Source organism: Exophiala oligosperma (genome assembly GCF_000835515.1).
Source record: "Exophiala oligosperma strain CBS 72588 unplaced genomic scaffold supercont1.4, whole genome shotgun sequence".
NCBI classification, from domain to species: domain Eukaryota; kingdom Fungi; phylum Ascomycota; class Eurotiomycetes; order Chaetothyriales; family Herpotrichiellaceae; genus Exophiala; species Exophiala oligosperma.
The window spans coordinates 1572309-1589289 of record NW_015622821.1 but is presented as its reverse complement, the minus strand read 5'-3'; the positions used below and the strand labels follow the sequence as shown (position 1 = coordinate 1589289).

Below are 16981 nucleotides of genomic sequence, written 5' to 3'. Positions count from 1 at the left end.
CTGACTGGTTGACTGAAGGGCTATGTTGACCGCATGAGTTTCTGTGCTGTAGACATCGATTGTCGAAATACTGAACGTAGACTCTGTACCTGGGTGGTATAGGACTATCTCTTCCGAACTTCTACTCGCAGTGTTACTGTAGAGCCAGGGAAGAAGCAACCCCTGCATCTACAAGACCCTGGCGACCCCTATCCTTGCTATGTACCTACAACAAGTTAGCACTGCAGCTAGATAGCATCGACCCACCATCCGCGTTGAGTTGCACCAGGAATCCCGTATGTACAACTTTTTGAATCTCCTTCCCCTCTCCAGGTCAGTTGTGAAGGGGCAGCCTCACTGCACCCCGGAGTACAATAACCTTGCATCCACTATCTGCCTGCATATCCTTGATCCTGAACATCGAAGTTTCTCTACTCGACAATCTCGTTGTCCTGCACCTTTTCGACACCTTGTCTCTCCGCGACATGTGCAACGAAGCTGTCCGACCGACCCCAAGTCGTGCGACATCGACACGTACTCTCCGCTCTTAGTTGTCTCAGACTGTTCTGGCAATACTCTGATGTCCTCGGTAGATTCATTCGTGTGCCAGTCGACAGGAACCTGTTCTCAGCATGACGACTGCGCAGTTGCTGTCATCTCCAACAAAAGTAAAAAGTCCACGCCCCCGTTCGTCGAAACACCCTACGAATCCAAAACCTCACAGACATTCCTCTCATTCCATCCCCTCGTCACCATCTCTACAATCACATCCAGCCCAGCGGGTGGATGGGACATCACAACAATCCCCGATGGCGCACTCTGGAACCTTCCTGGCAGAATCAGCCTCGCCTGCTCACAGTCATGAAAATGACGATTTTGAAGATCCTCATGACCTCTCCTTCTCTTCCAACCATATCCTCCGTGCCTCCATGGTCGACAACCTTGTCATGTCTCTTGACCAATTTTCTGCTGCGGGTTTTGGCGACGTTTCACATACATCGCGAAATAACAGCTACGATATGGAGAGCAGCATACGAAAGAGAGGGCATACGTTCAGTTCTTCAGTTTCATCCGAGCCTGATGTACCGGAGCTGAGGTCTATACCACACCTGTCAGATACAACCCCTCGTATTCCTCTCCGAAACACTGCTCGACACCAGAAGAATGTTCAGAAGCTCCCCAGCATACGCGGCGAGGATGAAGACTCTGTTCGATCAAAAGTCTACGAAGCTCAGAGAGCGGCCCAGCCTGGCCATACAAGGAGGCAAAAGAACATTTCAAATGGAGGAAGAAGCACGGCAAGCAGTGCTTCGTCCAGTATTGACCTTGGTCATCTAGCCAGTCTTTCGGGCCGTCTGGGAGCAGCTGGGAGTCGGCGATCCCGGAGTTTCGACTTTGGCACGAGAGACCGTGTCCCGCGCGGCCCCAAGCCTTTCAAGACCACTTCCGATGTTATGGCTTCTACCCCGGTCATCTTTTCAGGTCCCGAGTCTCGAAAGGGGCCTACAGTGGACAATACCAACACGCCTCTAGTGAGGAAGAACAGTGCCAAATCTTCCAAAAGCGCCTACGTGAAGAAGGGACGATCAGGTACACTAGGTGTGAGTGGTGGACGGTCCATGAACGATCCTCTGCAGGTGTTACCCACAGTGAAGAGCGTGCCGAGTCTGAGCAATGCTGCACTGGAGCCCAAAGTGAACCAGGGATTGGCCCATGAGCCTGTCACAACCCCTCGACCTGGTTTTTTCAGGCGTGTCTTTGGTTCCTCGAAATACCCGACTCTGCATTCAGAAAGCCATAGTTCTACGCCAACCTCTCTTGCAAAGCAACATCCTGGCCGCGCAACACCGGTGCAGGATGAACCGCTGTACCCAACCACGCCGCCCAACAGATTGGTGCAAAGACCGGTCCGGAGAACGTCAACTGAGCTGTCTGCAAACAAAGAAAACCAACCTATAGTCGCCAAGAAAACCTCTACATTCTTCCGTAGGAGGAAGAAGTCTATTTCGAGTTCTATACCACCTCCTCTTCCACTGACACTTGATTCAGAACTCAAAGCAGAGCCTGAACAAACAGATGGAGCAAGCCCGGTTAGTAGCCTGAGGGCTTTCATGGATCCTTATCTGATGGAGAACCCTGTTCCGACATTGGGGCATGGCCGAACCAATTCTATGCAGGGTTTCTATACGCCAAATCTCCCGCCTCCTTCGTTTGGATTGCCGCCAGAGTCTGTCAACTACCCGAAACCAGCTGGACACACTCGGACCGCATCACATGGCAGTAATCGGACGCTAAAGTCCCACAACAAGCCCTCGACGCTACGGATACCTCATCAAGACTCATTCCTTGCCGATAGTAGTAGCACAGAAGACATAACTAGACGCTCTCCTCTCGGTGGTAGCACTCATTCTGAGAACGATCGATCTACACTCCAAGCTGGAAAGGACGTTGATGAATCAGGCTCTGGAGCTGAGACCGGGACACTGTTGGCTTCGTTGGCGAGCCCTGTCTCTGGCCCACGGCAGACAACGAGAAAAGGCTCTTGGACGTCTGAGGGTGTGTCTCCTGCATCGTCCATCACTGCACCACCAACGGGAAGTCTCGCAGCCCATGACAGTAAACCTGCTGCGGAATCGAAGAGTCCTGGGGCTCTGGCTCTGATTAAAGCATCCAACGGTTCTCCAGTCGCGTCAACCTCCGATGTTAGCGACTATAGGTCGGCGCCAACAACTCCACTCGTTGTTGAGACCCCTCGCACCGAGAAAGTAGCTTTGCCATTGCTACAGGTGTTGCAACCAAGCCAATCTGCCACCGATGCTGCCAAGATCAAAGCTAAGCAGGTTTTTGACAATGCGGATGATGACATGGACTCTACAAATGCTGGAGCGTGGTTAGGAGAAGATGGCCCTGAGCGCCAGCTTGTGAGACAAGCATACATGGAACTATTCGACTGGTCAAATCAAGACATTATTGATGCTCTCCGAGGTCTTTGCGACCGCATAGCTTTGAAAGGAGAGACACAGCAGATGGATCGAATCATGGTGGCCTTCGCTCAACGATGGTGTGACTGCAATCCTTCTAACCTATACAGGTCAAGTGGTAAGGTTATTTTCCTGTCTTCAACACGACATTCAGCTGATTTCATTAGATGTGGTCCATACGATATGCTACTCTATTCTCCTTCTGAACACTGATCTCCACTTAGCCGACATTGGCCAGAAAATGACAAAAGCACAATTTGTTCGCAACGCACTTCCACCGATCAAACGTATTGTTCAAGAGTCAGAGAATAGCAACACCCCTCGTGCAGCATCCTCTAAAACGCATTTGAATGTCAAGCCTGTAGAAGATATCAACCTTACCGTCCGAGGACCAAGGAGACCTACAGAAAAGACTATTCACGAAGAGGACACCGATCAAGAGATGGCAAACAGCCTACGTGGATCAGTCATCTACTCTGGATCAGAAAGAGCCTGGGAGACACAGATTGAGACGATTTTACGCGGACTGTACAACTCAATTTCTCAGGAACCGCTACCACTTTATGGCGCTCAAATCGATGCAAATACGAACGGCAATCAGTCCAACAGTTTCTTAACTATTGGAACAAACGTTCTACGTCGGAGTCCTAGTGTTCTCAGTAAAGCACACTCAGACACCAACCGTAGTCGATTCGGAGAAAGTAAATCCCTCGGAGCCCGGTTTATGACGAAGACTAGATCTCGGCCTCGCCTGCCGTCTGCCGCCGGATTTGGTTCTAGTAGAACCAGCATCGACGAGCAGTCGTCAACATGGAGTCCTTCTATCTCAAGCACGTGGAGCAAAGCCAGCCTTGGAAAGACATTAACCTCGATGTCTGTCGACTCGTTCGGCACCGATATGATACACGGCGACTACCAGTCCTCGATTGGGTTCGCTAATGCGTTGAGCCAAGCTATCATCCGTGAAGATCAGCTTGAATTGCAAACTGATGATGGACTGAAAGCCGGTTCGCTTCTGGAAGACGATTCACTTGAATTGTGCGGAGCACCCTGGGCAAAGGAAGGCATTGTCAAACATAAATGCCATCTCGAAGGGGTAGAGAAGAGGTCAAAGGACCGAAACTGGAATGACTGCTTCGCAGTTATCGAAAAGGGGTGGATGAGGCTGTTCTCATTCTCGTCCAGTGCAAAATCCTTAAGGAACAAGTCTCGGGCAACGAAGCCTGGAGCTGTCGTTGGCGGTGGGAATTGGCAAGATAATGCTGAGGAAGTGTGGAAGTTTATGCTTCGGCACACCATTGCAAGCTCGCTTCCACCTCCTGGATATTCTAAAGCGCGACCCTATGTTTGGGCGCTCAGTCTCCCAACGGGCGCGGTACATCTCTTTTCAGTGGGGACACCAGACATTGTCAGAGAATTTGTGTCTACCGCAAATTATTGGAGTGCTCGACTGTCTAAGGAGCCCATGATGGGAGGTATCAGCAACATGGAATTTGGCTGGAGCGATGTCGTGGTGAACAGAAGTGCCATGGCTTCCGAGTCCCAAGCCGGGTTAAACGCCGCTATGGTCCCCCGCCCTAGCACTCAAATGTCGATGAGAAGCTCGATGGATCATGCTGGCGGTATACGCAGCAAGTTGCCTGGCGACAAGGTGCATATCAACGACTGGTCACCACCACAACAATCTATGGTTGCTTCTCAGCTGCTCGAGGTGGATCAGCTAAAAGCGTTACAAACCTACGTAAGTAATGTGGAAGATGAACTACAAAAGCACAACGAGCTCCGAGCCATGATGTCGACGGCCTTTTCGCCCAAGCATCCCAATTCGGCCAAGGCGATGAACAACTGGGAGAGGAAGAGCAGTTACCTTTTGCGGGAGATTGTTAAATTCCGCACATATATTGACACCCTGCAAAACGCGCAGGCCACCAAAGATCGTGTATACAAGATGAGGAAGGAAGAGGAAGATGCCCAACTCGCTGAGATCGAGTCGAGGGCATTGAGTGCTCATGACATTGTGGAGTGAAGGCCATTCGTGTGGGTTTTTGCTTTGTGTCATGGCCAACCCAACCAACAATCGTGGCATCGCGACGTTGGCGGTGTAGAACGAGTGGCGCGTTACGAGTGCACTATATTGGTGATTGATTGCGTGTGGTGAATTATAGATACCCCGTTTTTGTTTTGTTGGTAGGATGACTTGAATATGAATATGAATATGGACATGGACATGAAAACATGAAGACGATGAAGCTTAGATAGTGTATTCTGTAATAATAGAGCCATGCATCAATTAATCTGGTACTCCGTACTGTAGGGAAGATGTCAGGTATCCAGTACTCCGTAGTCAGCCTCGTGGTTACTATGGACTTTGGGGCTTGTTGATGGAGGGCACCAATTAGGCAAAGCGCTTGGCACGATTTCGAGTTCCGGGTTTCAGGAGAGAACAGGGCCGCTGACGGTTGAGTGTTGGACGGCCCCAGACCACCCTAGGATGACCTAGTCGACTTAGTTCACACGCTCCAGACCCCCTGTTGTCCTGATCAAAAGACTCCTCTATCATACTCGTCCTGTTCAAGGCGAATATCTCCTGTCCGCAACGATCCCGCGACCGGTTCATCGCTCTCCTAGGCGTGAAGAGTCACGACGCGACTCCCTCATCCTCCTCCATCACCACATTCATCCCACGCGTCAAGAGTCTCCAGATTTCACGATATCTCCACACATGTTGTCCGCAACACTCATACGCAAAGGCTCGAATACCACCGGCCTGCGACGCCGCAAGATCGGCCTAGTAGAATAGTCCCTTGACGCAGTCCACCTTTCACCCTGAGCCATGTCTTCATCCATCCTATCGAGTCGTCCTCCGACGGTGCGCCGGTCTTCGAGGGTCCCTGGGGGTTTCGACGAGGAGGAGGATGAGCTTTCGTCGGCTGGCAGTGTGAACGGTGATGAACACATGGACTCGCAGCTTACTGATTCATTTCTTCCCGGTCCACGGGACCCAAGCAGCCTCCTGCAGGCTCAGGATGAGAATACAAATCTAGACCTCCCCGCCAACCGTACATTGGATGAAAGTGAAATGAACAAGAAGTTGCTGGATGTCGAGTCCAGCTTTCTACCCGAACCATCGCAAATAACTGGCCAGGACTCTGCAAATAATGGCGCTGACGATACCTACCAATTCGGAATGCCCAATGATAATATAGCAGTGCGTAAGAAGCCACACCCTATCAAGGTCGCTCAACACCATGACGAGCCAGAACACCATGTGGAAGGCGAAGCAGTGCCTGTACAATCCCCACGGACGCCTCCAGGTGGATACAAAACCCCGGCGCCCGGCGAGCAGGAATTCTCCAATGCGAGTGAGGACTTGGATTTGACGCCCGAGGCGCCGAGTACCTCTGCACTGGAAAATATGTCTTCGTCGCCAACAGCTGCAGCGGCTGCGCGAACATTGTCCAGGGTTCAGTCTCTGGCAACGATGGGGGGTTACGAGACAGCGCGAGAACAGGAAGAAGAACCCAGACCTCGCACAAGATTAGGCCCTGGTCAAGCGGACAATGATGCAACCCCGCGAAAGAGCAGCGCACAAAGCGACCAAGAGGGTCGATATCTCGAAGTGCCTGGAGCAGGTGACGGTCAGCAGGACAGTACTGCGACTTCTTCTCGTACTTCAAGACGTCCACAATACCTCCACAAACGATCATCTAATGCACGACTTTCATTTGACTCCATAGCCAGTTCGACTACCGAAACCAGCGAGGCGACTATGGCTGCCGATTTTGCACTCCAGTCCGGTGGTGCGTTGCCGGATTCGAGTACGCAGCGCAAGTCCAGAACGACGCTTTCACGACAAGCCAGTCTTGGAAGTATGATGTCCGGGTTGTCGGGCATCAGCGATGATGAGCCTCGAACACAGCGGCACGCCAGCGCGACCGATCTAAGCACTTTGGAAGAGGAAAGCCCCAAGTCAAAGGACGCCGGTGGTCTGTCGACTCCAAAGGCTTCAACTTTCAACTTCAACATGCCTACGGACACTGTTATTGCCAACAACGTCCGAGATCTAGAGGTCCCAGGCACTTTTGCCCGTCAGTACCGTCAAGAACGAAGCATGTCCCCTGATAAGAACACGGGCGTCTTCGGACTGACACCAGGCCCAAAGAGAGGCCTAACTCTGAAAGAGCACAGAAGTACGGTCGAGAAGCTAGGTAAGGAGAATTTTGATTTGAAGATGAAGATCCACTTCCTGGACCAAGCACTACAGAAGAGATCTGAAGACGGCATAAAAGAAATGATCACAGAAAATGTACAATTAAAGTCGGACCGGTTACGACTAGAAAAAGATAATCATAATCTGAGAAAACAGGTTCGAGAGCTGCAGAAGAAACTCGAGGAATCTGGTAATAGGGAGTCTCCGAATGCTGATCAGGGATACGGTACGGACGATGAGAGAAGTCCCACTGCGGAAGAAGAGGTGATATATCTTCGTGAAAGAGTGGAGGTTAACGAGATTGAGATCGAAAAGCTACGCTCAGAGAGTCTGGCAAAGGAGACCGAGAAGCGAAGACTGGCTGAAATGGTCAAATCACTGGGGGATACCCGAGCTGCCACTAGCGATGTCGGTTCCAGGGAGGAGCGTGATATGTGGAAGGATATGCTCGAGGCAGAGACCATTGCTCGCGAACAATCTGAAGAAGACAACAAGCGACTGCGTGACGAAGTTGCCAAGCTGAGGAGCGAGAATTCTGTGCCGGCACGGTCAAATGGGCGTAAGGCCCGCATTGGAGGGTCAGTCGTCTCACGGTCCAGCAGTGTGGAAGCCGCTGCAAACGCTCAAAACGCCGAGATCGAGCGACTGAGACACGAGGTCTCCGAACTACAGAAGATGATCGGCGCTCAAGCATCGACGTTGACATCGCGAAACAAAGAAAAGGAGCGATTGTACCAAGAGATTGAGGATCTAAAGCTGGGACGAATGGGCGGTCTTCGCAGTGTCGCTGGGGATAGTATATTGGATCGTTCAGCTTCACGAGCAAGATCACATTCCCGGGCGAGCAATGGTACGAGAATGTCTCGACTCAGCGATCAGGAAAGAGAAACTCTGGAGACGCGAATCAATGAACTTCGGGACGAAGTGTCACAGCTGAAGCTGGAAAATCAGAACATACAAAGCCAGTTTGACGAGGCGCTTGCCGAGTTGGATGCTGTGGACGCACAGGCCCAGGCAGATGCCGACCAATTTAATGAAGAGCTACAACTCCTAACACAAGAGCGGGACAATGCTCTGCGCGATGCTGAAGAGCAAGATGTCGCCTTTCAACAACTCAAGAACGAAGCACAAGAGGAAATTGATGGCTTGGGCGACGAACTCGACGCCAAGGTTGAGGAATGTGCCCGGCTTGAACAAGAGCTCAAAGCCCAAGTGGAGAATGTCAAGGCACTACAGGCTGAGATGCGATCTGCCGGAGAAGGACTTGTTCGTCTCGAAGAAGACGCACAGCAGAATCTCGCCCGCTATCAGTCTGTCAAGGCAGAGTTGGATGACGCAAATCGTGAGCTTGAAAGCCTTGAGAAGACATGTTCCGAAGCGGAAAGCAAAGTGCAACGGCTCACGGTCCAACAAGAAAGTAGTCATAATGAGATTGCCTTCCTTCGCGAAGAGCAAGACGCTGATAAGATCAAGATTGGCGATCTCGAATCGTTGCTCAAGAAGGTTCATCTCAACCTGGAATCCGAACGGGACAAGAGCAGAGAACTTGAGCGTCGTATCAACGACGAAAGAGCACAGCGAGACGCCGTGGCCAATCAGGAGAAACAGGAGGTTCAACGTGTTATCAATGACCTCAATCGTGAAGCGTCCGGGGCTAAGGACGAGCTCCGAAAGGTGCGAAAGGCTTTGTCAGCCCGGGACATCGAGGCAAACACCTCCAAGGATCGTCTTGGAGAACTTGAGGAGAACCTGCGGAATATCATTGGAGATCCGAACAGCTCTCGATCTGGCATGATTAGCGCTGTCAATAAAATGAAGCGGGAGCTTGATCAGACTACCATTGACCTGGAGTCTGTACGCAGACGTCTCGAGGAGACTGAAAATTTGCTTGCCGATCGTGACGCTCTGCTCGAGTCCACAAGTCATGAATGCAAGAGACTGGCAGATGCGTTTGAGCGCGAAAAGTCCGGTCGACGTCAAGACAAGCTCGACTTTGAACGTACCAATAAAGGCCACAACTCAACGACGCGAGCACTCTCTTCGGCTTCGGCGCGAATTGCCGAGCTTGAAGGCATGCGTCAAACCGACCGGAAGAGAGCATTGCAGACCGAGAATCAGTTCAAGGAACAACTCACGGAGCGAAACCAGATCTTGCTCAATCTGTGGAAGAGATTGTCGGCAATGTGTGGACCGGACTGGGCCCACAACAACAGCCTCATCAACGGCAACTTGCCCTCGCAAGAAGTCATTGGGAATATCCTTTTCTGGCCCGGGTTTAGTAGAAATTTGCTCCTGGCGGCCAAGCAGGTTGAGGGTATCCTGACCACGTTCAAAGACAAAATCAAGCGTGTGGATCGGGAATTGTTCAAGGAGTATCAGGCTCTGGAACAGACTCTAGAAGTTCGAACACGCAAACTTGAGCGCATCGAGGAGAGTTGGGAAAAGATGAAGCTCAAAATGTCCGAGATGGAGGTACGTGTGCATACACACTCACATTCGGACCATGGGTCTCGAATACCTACGACGAGTCGGACACCAGAGATCAGCAAACTCAAGGGCGAGAACCGGCTTCTCAAGGCCGAACTCGCACTTCTTCAACAGCAACAGGCCCATCATAACATGCACCAACGCCGTGAACGTAACGAGTCGCGTGCGTCGGGGTATTCGGGGCCCATGTCCCCGCATGACGGCCCGGGCCAGCTTGATGGTGCAGTCGTCGGCGTGCCGGCGCGCAGTTCTAGCATGCGACGCCATAAGATGGAGTTGCAACGACATCATTCGACTGGGGTGGTGGAGCATTTGGTCGGTTCCAACGGCGATGGTACAGGGATGAGTTTACGCAGCAACTCGATCAGTAGCCGTGCTAGTGGGTACGCTCAGTCGCACCACGAGAAGGAACGAGAACGAGAACGAGAACGAGACCGGGGCTTGATGATCCCGGCCGGACCATTCAATGCACCGGCGAATGGCAACTTCCCGTTGCCTCCTCCACGAGAGGCGCCACCTGCGCCACCAAGTACGGGGACCGCGAGCGCGAGTGGCACCAGCGATATTGCCAGTCAGGGTCATCAAGGACCAGGAGGGCAGGAGAAATGGATACACCGACTTCGCGAATTGGAAAGACGATTAAAGGCGGAACGGGAAGCACGACTGTTGGACAGAAGCGGTGCGAGAAAGAGACTCGAAGAACGAGATGCGGTGAATGAAGAATTGAGGCGCGAGCTGGAGCGGGAGCGGGTGAAGAAGAGCATCGGCTTTGGTGGAGATGGCGGTGACGGTAGTGGTGCTCCAGGCATTATGGGCACTTCGACGATGCCACCCTTGTTGGAAGGCGAGGGCCAGGTCGGGGACTACGCGGGGCGAGGGAAGCGTTAGGTTCGTTTGAAAGGGTGGACTAGGATTTGGAACTTGGGTCGAATTCGATCTTGATTAGGAAGGACGAGAAGAAGATGAAGAAGAGAAACATTGAAATCTCAGTGTGAATTACATTTTTTGATATCCACAGCTGTTTTTTTGTTGGGAGGGATTTTGTGGTTCTTGTATGTTTGGAAGTTGGTCATGGGGGGAAGGGTGTCTTGGGCGTTTCAATGCGACAGACCTGAATGGTTTTCTTTTGGATATGGGAATTAGGATGTTCAGGGTACAGCGGATATGGAGTGCCCATGATCGGAGTCTGCGTCTGTGTCTGTGTGTGTTTGTATCATTATCAACGTGGCAGTCCACACGAGTTGGGCATTGCTACGGGAAGTTTTCTAGCATGACACGTGAGAGTTGTGAGTGCGTTTGTACAAAATATCATGTCAGAAGGGATTGGGAGGGGAGAATACCTGACTTTGATCAATGAATTGATTTCCTTTTTTTTGGGTTGTAGTGTTTGCATACCAGGGGCTGATGAATCGACCCCGGGTCTATTTATAAGTTGCAATCCGGAGTAGTTTCTCACCAACGAGGCTGACCTTAGCAAGGCCGTCTTTGCGGAGTAAAAAGAAATATGCTCACAAGCGCGACAGTTACAGCTTCAGCCGATGAAAGTTGTAAGCGCTGTGGCTATCTGACTGTATGACTTGGGTGTATTTGCTGACAGGATCCTACTCGTACAAGACGTCTTCTCGTTCCTGCATGAGTGAGTGAGGGAGGAGGAATGTAAGCCGGAAGTACCAAACGAAAATGATGATTACATTGCATATATATCCGACACATGAAAAAGTACGGAGTAGTAGCTGAAAGGATCGATGCCTAGGAAAGGGAGTATATAAGACGGAAGGGTTTACCTACTCTGTTGACTTGTCGATTGAAGACACAACAACACCAGGCAGAGGAGAGAACAAGTAAAGAAACAAGATAGTTTTGGTGTAACCACGAGAAACAGTTTTCATCATGACACCAGATCAACAACAAGCTTTGGAGATACAAAACAAAGGTCGTAACAATAAAGGTTTGAAACCTTTGGAGTGGGATCAAGATTTACATGACAAGGCACAACAATGGTAGGTGCGAAGTACTTTCCTGGGACATATGATATGATCCTCTTTTGGGAAATCCCTGTCGAGGAGTATCATACCAACTCATCTCATCTCGCCATAGGGCAACACATTTGGCCAACAATGTGGGACACATGCAACATTCTACATCTGCAGAACGTCCCGACCAAGGAGAAAATTTGTTCTGGGGTTGGGCCAGCCCGGGACCTTACAAGGACCCTCATACACACACCGCCCAAAGTTGGATGAATGAAGCCGCCAAATATCACGGAGAAGCCATAGGTCAAGGGAATCTCAGTGACTGGGGACATTATACCCAATGCATGTGGCATTCGACGACAAAAATCGGAATGGCAATGGCTACCGACAGTAAAGGGGGAGTTTATGTCGTTGGGAGGTATGAAGCACCCGGGAATTGGCAAGGACAGAAGCCGTATTGATAAATCCAACAAAAAAAAGAGAAACAGAAAGAGAACAGAGCAGAACCAGATTCATGTTGGCTATATCCAGGATATACAGAGTGACAATTCCTAATGATGAGTACCTTTTGAGAGTAGGTGACTAGTATTCCGAAAGTACATACCTACAAGTATAGGATGGCTTTCCGTAAATGTATTCCGGACCTTATGTAGTGAAGGTATACGAGTCAGGTAATACAATCGATTCTAAAGGTACAAACAAGTATCGGCTCAATAACCGAAGGGTATTATTACCAGATACCTGGATAGGCAAAGAAAAACCCCGTTCGGTCCGGGGGCAAATAAGCCGTTGGGTATGTACGGAGTATGAGTCGAGTAAATTGTTCGGCCCGGCTCTTTGACAGCCAACGACTCAATAAACCCTACGATATAAACCTTCGGGGCTAAAATATTAATAGCTTCCGTACGAGTACTCCGTACTAGGTACGGAATACTGTTTGCGGATAAGTAGGTATTGTTCGGTAAGGGTTCCGTCTTTGTATCGGTACCTGAAGCCGCGGATAAGGAAAATACCTATTGTACATAGGTTATAAGCTTCCCGTTGGAATCATGTGTGGCCTCTAACTACAATAGTATCCGTAGATACAAGTAGAGAGTGAAAGAAAGTGTTCTTCTGATCAAATGGTGGCGGCCTTCTTTTTTCTTTTCGGGTTTGTACAAGTAGAAGTACTGTACTCCGGTATCAATGATAGATAGCTTCTAAGGTTTCGGTCGGCTCCATCAGATTACAGTACGGAGTACTCGTAACATGGATGGGTATTGTATTCCGTAAGAAGTATGTACTCGGTATCCGTACTGAGAAACTCACTTCCGGTGGTAACTCGAAACTTGTTCTCTTTGGTGGGGGTTTTTTCCTCCTTGCGGACTTCGGCAATGGTCTGATCTCTCGCCTTGTTCTCTCTCACCTGCGCGGAATCCGGACTGTCACCACCACCCAAATGCCGCCATCCCCTTCCGTTGCAGTCTGTTCTGTCACTTTCTGCACTTTTTGGGTCTGAGAAACACTACTCCGTTATCTCTACTCTCCCAAAGTATACCAAGCAATAAAAAGATGAATTGACTACGACTAGCTAGTAACTTCCCACTTGTTTCCAACTAGTTTGATTGAGTTGCGCATACCCAACTCCTGTCTCTCTCTCTCTCTCTCTCTCTCTCTCTCTCTTTGTATCCCCATGGCTACTACACGTCTACGAGCGCTGATGGAGGCTTCTCGCTCCACACAACAATCGCCGGTTCATTCTCATCCTCACCCTCAATCGCAGTCGCAGTCGCAGTCGCAGTCGCAACAACAATCACACTCGCAATCGCAATCGCAGTCACAACCACAACCGCAACCACAAGCGCAACAGTCGCAGTCACATCAATCGCAGCCGCAACAGTCGCAGTCTCAGTCTCAATCTCAATCTCAAATCAAGTCGGATCGAGAAATTCTCCCCATCGTTTCAGCAAAGAAATTAGCTTCCAATGTACCCGACATCAAACACCTCATAGACCAGGCCGAAGGAGATGAGTTGCAAGATGGGGAGGAATACGAAGAAGAAGAAGAGGACGAAGAGTATGAAGAGGAAGAAGATGACGATGATGATTTTGAAAAGTGAGACAAGTCTCTATGCAACCTAGATCTGCCTCTCCCCTTCTCTCACCACTCTCTTCACTTTCCATCTCGAATCTAACAAAACTTCATAGCTTCACCACCTCTGAAATCGTCACCGTCTTTGTCGGCCACAAGCGCAAACGATTCTTCCTTCATCGCGAACTCATCTGCCAGCGATCACCCTTTATGGAAAAATGTCTGAAAAAGGACGCCTTTGATGAAGGATACAAGAACGAACTTTACCTCCCGGAAGACGACCCCAAAGCATTTTCCATCGTGGTCGACTGGATTTATCGGAACAAATTGCCGGCACGAACAGAACCGGCGTTTGACCTTTGCGATCTGTCGGCTTCGTACTGCATGGCGGACAAATTTGCCATGGAAGAGTTGCAAAACAGCATCATGGACGTTGTCCGAGCGAGCTTCTCCCGACGTGAGGGTGAAGGGTTCAAAGCACCCAACTTTTCGGCTCTGGTGCTCACCCACCAATTCGGCCCTCCCAAGTCCCCCCTGAAACGGTTTTATGTCGAACACCTCGTGCACCATATGATGAAACAACCGAAGTGGTATCACGAATTGAAGCGCAATGAACCCAACCGGTCCGATCTGGAGGAGATTTATAAGATCCCGGATCTGGTCTCGTACGTCTTCAAGAAGGTCTGGCAGTTTCAGGGAGAGCCGTGGAAGGACCCGGCCACCTGGGACAAGTGTTGTTACCATGTTCACGCTACCACCGTGTGTCCGGCCAAAGTGGCCGCGGCGTCGTTGGCCCGGAACAAGGACGCCCTGGGCCAGAGTGTGAGATTGGGAAGTGGATTGCCCGGACTCGGTCAACCACAGAGATCGTGGCCTCCTACTGCCATGGGAGTGTGGAATCCTGGTGTCGGTTGGTAGAAACGACTGACGACGATGGTGGTGCCGTCGCTCTGGCCATCTCTTTGCATATTTGCTGCCAGTTACCGACGCCGAGCAGCCGAGCTACTTGGGGTCTTTTTCCGACAAGTCGATTTTTTTTGGGGATTCTGATTCTTTTGCCATCTCATGGCTTGCTTTGAATTGAAGGATGGGGCATATATTGCAAGGCGTTGACGGGTGATAGCTTTGTTTGTTTGACGACCTCGACTGACTTTTCTACTTTACGATTATGATGAGCACAAATTGAGAATTGATTTTGGATTGACTTGACTTTGAGGGGATTTTGAGACGTTTTTGACGAAATCAGTTTTGATGGCATCCTTATAGCTCGAGTTATGATTAGTATCATTATCATTATCATCATTATATCTACAGATTATTCGTCATTATTGTATTGCCATTCTGTGCAGAATATCTACTGTGAGGTACCTATATTGTATGTCTTTTCCTGCCTCGGGTAAAGATCATCGACACACCCTACGGGGGGCGCCTATCGATAAGGGCGTTTCTTGGGCCAAGTTTCGAATTGTATTGTACTCCGTACTGTAGCGAGGATCAACAAAGAAAGATGGTTATCGATCCATCAGTACCGAATAAGCTACAATCTTGGAGCTGAATAGCTGAAGTTTCCCACCTTTGTCTATTTTCTTATCACATCTTCGAATCATTTCTACAACTTATACCGTGTCGATATACAGTACACTCTCTTTTGGCATTTTGCGTGCGTCGACGACCTTTTTCCCTTTTTTCCTTTTTTCGCGTGCAGCGTTTTGCCTGTTTTTGCGCGCCCATTTATCGACATCATCAGAAGGGTAAACCCAACAAACCATCGAGGACGGACGAACGTCTACACTGTACAGTATCATCCCGATTCGGCTATATTTTCCTTTCTCCTTGTGGGTTCAAGAAGGGAATTTTGTTCTCGTTGTTGTACGGCATTTGTTCTTTATTTTACGCGCTCTTCACCACCAACCAAAAAAGGTCGTCGTGGTGGTACGTGTCAGGGTAGTCGGTACACCAACAAAGAAAAAAATGGCAAACGAACAAACACCCTTGTTGGGATCTTATGCGTATGGAGACAGCGACGAGTATCCACCACCACCTGCCACCTCCGTCGTCGTCGTCGACCCTCACGAACAGTTTTGCATGATGGTGGGTGTACCTTCGTCCGCACCACCCGACGCCGACGAACAGAATCAAAACCGGAAGCGTCAATCCGTGCCCAAAAAGTCCCTGTACGGCCGTGTCACCCGTCAACTCGCCCACCAACGGTGGACGTACTACACGACGGCCTCCTTGTCCAACACCATGTTACTCACCCAGGTCGTTCTCGGTGCGGCCCTGACGGCCTTGGGGGCCTCGGAATCCTCGCACGTCCTCATCACCATCTTCGGGGCCATGAACACCGTGATCGCGGGGCTCGTCGCCTACCTCAAGTCGAGGGGTCAACCGATGCGGGCTAGAATGTACCGAGACGACCTGGAAAGGGTGGTGGACGAGATTGAAAACTCCGAGGTCATGTGGTTGGGCATATCCCGCCACGTCCACGGGTACGACGAGATCGACACCGACGACGGTCAGGTCAGCGTCCGTAGCGAGGTCGCCAGGCTGACCAGGCTGTACGACCGCGCCGTCAAGAACAACACCATGAATAACCCGGACATGTACATGGGTAACGGGGGCGGGTATTACGACGGCAACGGCGCGCAGTTGAGGTCGAGACCGGCCGTACCCACCGTGCTACCTGCCCTACCTATCGCCGCGGGACCTCAGCAGCCAGTCGTCGCGGCTCCGGCGGTTCAACAACCCAACCTGCCACCACCACCACAACAACAACAACCTGCCCCTGCACCACCGGTCCAAAATGTTCCCGATCCGGACGAGAGTCCTGCGACGGCCCCACCTAAGCCGAAAGAGGAGCCCAAGAAGGTGGACGACGAGGTGAAAAAGGACGAAGATAAGAAAGAAAAGGCGAATGGTGACGGTGGTGGTGGTGGTGGTGGTGGTGGTGATGATACGAAGAAGGAGGAAGAAAAAGGAAAGGAGTCGCCCAAAAAAGATGGTGATAACAAACAAGGTGAATCATCTTCGTCTTCGTCTTCTCCTTCGGCTCCGGAAAGTGCCGATCCATCCCCAGCCAAAGAGAGCAGCTCATCGCAACCTCAACCACCACCACCAACTCCTCCACCTCCGACTCAGGCTCAGGCTCCTGCGGCATATGATCCAGATGCGGCTCCAGCAAGTGATCCGAATGTACCTTTGAAGAAGGATTAAAGAAGTCTGAGATGGTGTGACTTTCAAGTGGTGATAATGACTGAATGATTGTTTTTTGGGGGGGGGTT

The 16981-nt window shown here is 50.6% G+C and overlaps 4 protein-coding genes across 5 annotated transcripts; all 4 read left to right on the top strand.

Annotated features, from left to right (window-relative positions):
• The first annotated feature begins 589 nt into the window (after positions 1–589).
• On the top strand, positions 590–5170 carry PV06_04697 (uncharacterized protein). Its single transcript, XM_016405621.1, has 2 exons — positions 590–3078; positions 3128–5170. Exons 1-2 carry the CDS (start codon positions 612–614, stop codon positions 4984–4986), a joined length of 4326 nt encoding a protein of 1441 aa, XP_016263827.1. The 5' UTR covers positions 590–611; the 3' UTR covers positions 4987–5170.
• Positions 5171–5446: 276 nt separating this feature from the next.
• Positions 5447–11015, top strand: PV06_04696 (uncharacterized protein). The gene has a single exon (XM_016405620.1). It carries the CDS (start codon positions 5794–5796, stop codon positions 10543–10545), a length of 4752 nt encoding a protein of 1583 aa, XP_016263826.1. The 5' UTR covers positions 5447–5793; the 3' UTR covers positions 10546–11015.
• Positions 11016–13269: 2254 nt separating this feature from the next.
• Positions 13270–15029, top strand: PV06_04695. Of its 2 annotated transcripts, XM_016405618.1 has the most exons (2): positions 13270–13724; positions 13817–15029. In XM_016405618.1, the coding sequence occupies exons 1-2, from the start codon at positions 13303–13305 to the stop codon at positions 14616–14618; spliced, it is 1224 nt and encodes a 407-aa protein (XP_016263824.1). In that variant the 5' UTR covers positions 13270–13302; the 3' UTR covers positions 14619–15029. The 2 variants fall into 2 exon arrangements, with proteins under 2 accessions (XP_016263824.1, XP_016263825.1); XM_016405619.1 differs by having other exon boundaries at positions 13270–15029.
• Positions 15030–15398: 369 nt separating this feature from the next.
• PV06_04694 (uncharacterized protein) lies at positions 15399–16970 on the top strand. The gene has a single exon (XM_016405617.1). It carries the CDS (start codon positions 15672–15674, stop codon positions 16911–16913), a length of 1242 nt encoding a protein of 413 aa, XP_016263823.1. The 5' UTR covers positions 15399–15671; the 3' UTR covers positions 16914–16970.
• The last annotated feature ends 11 nt before the right edge of the window (positions 16971–16981 follow it).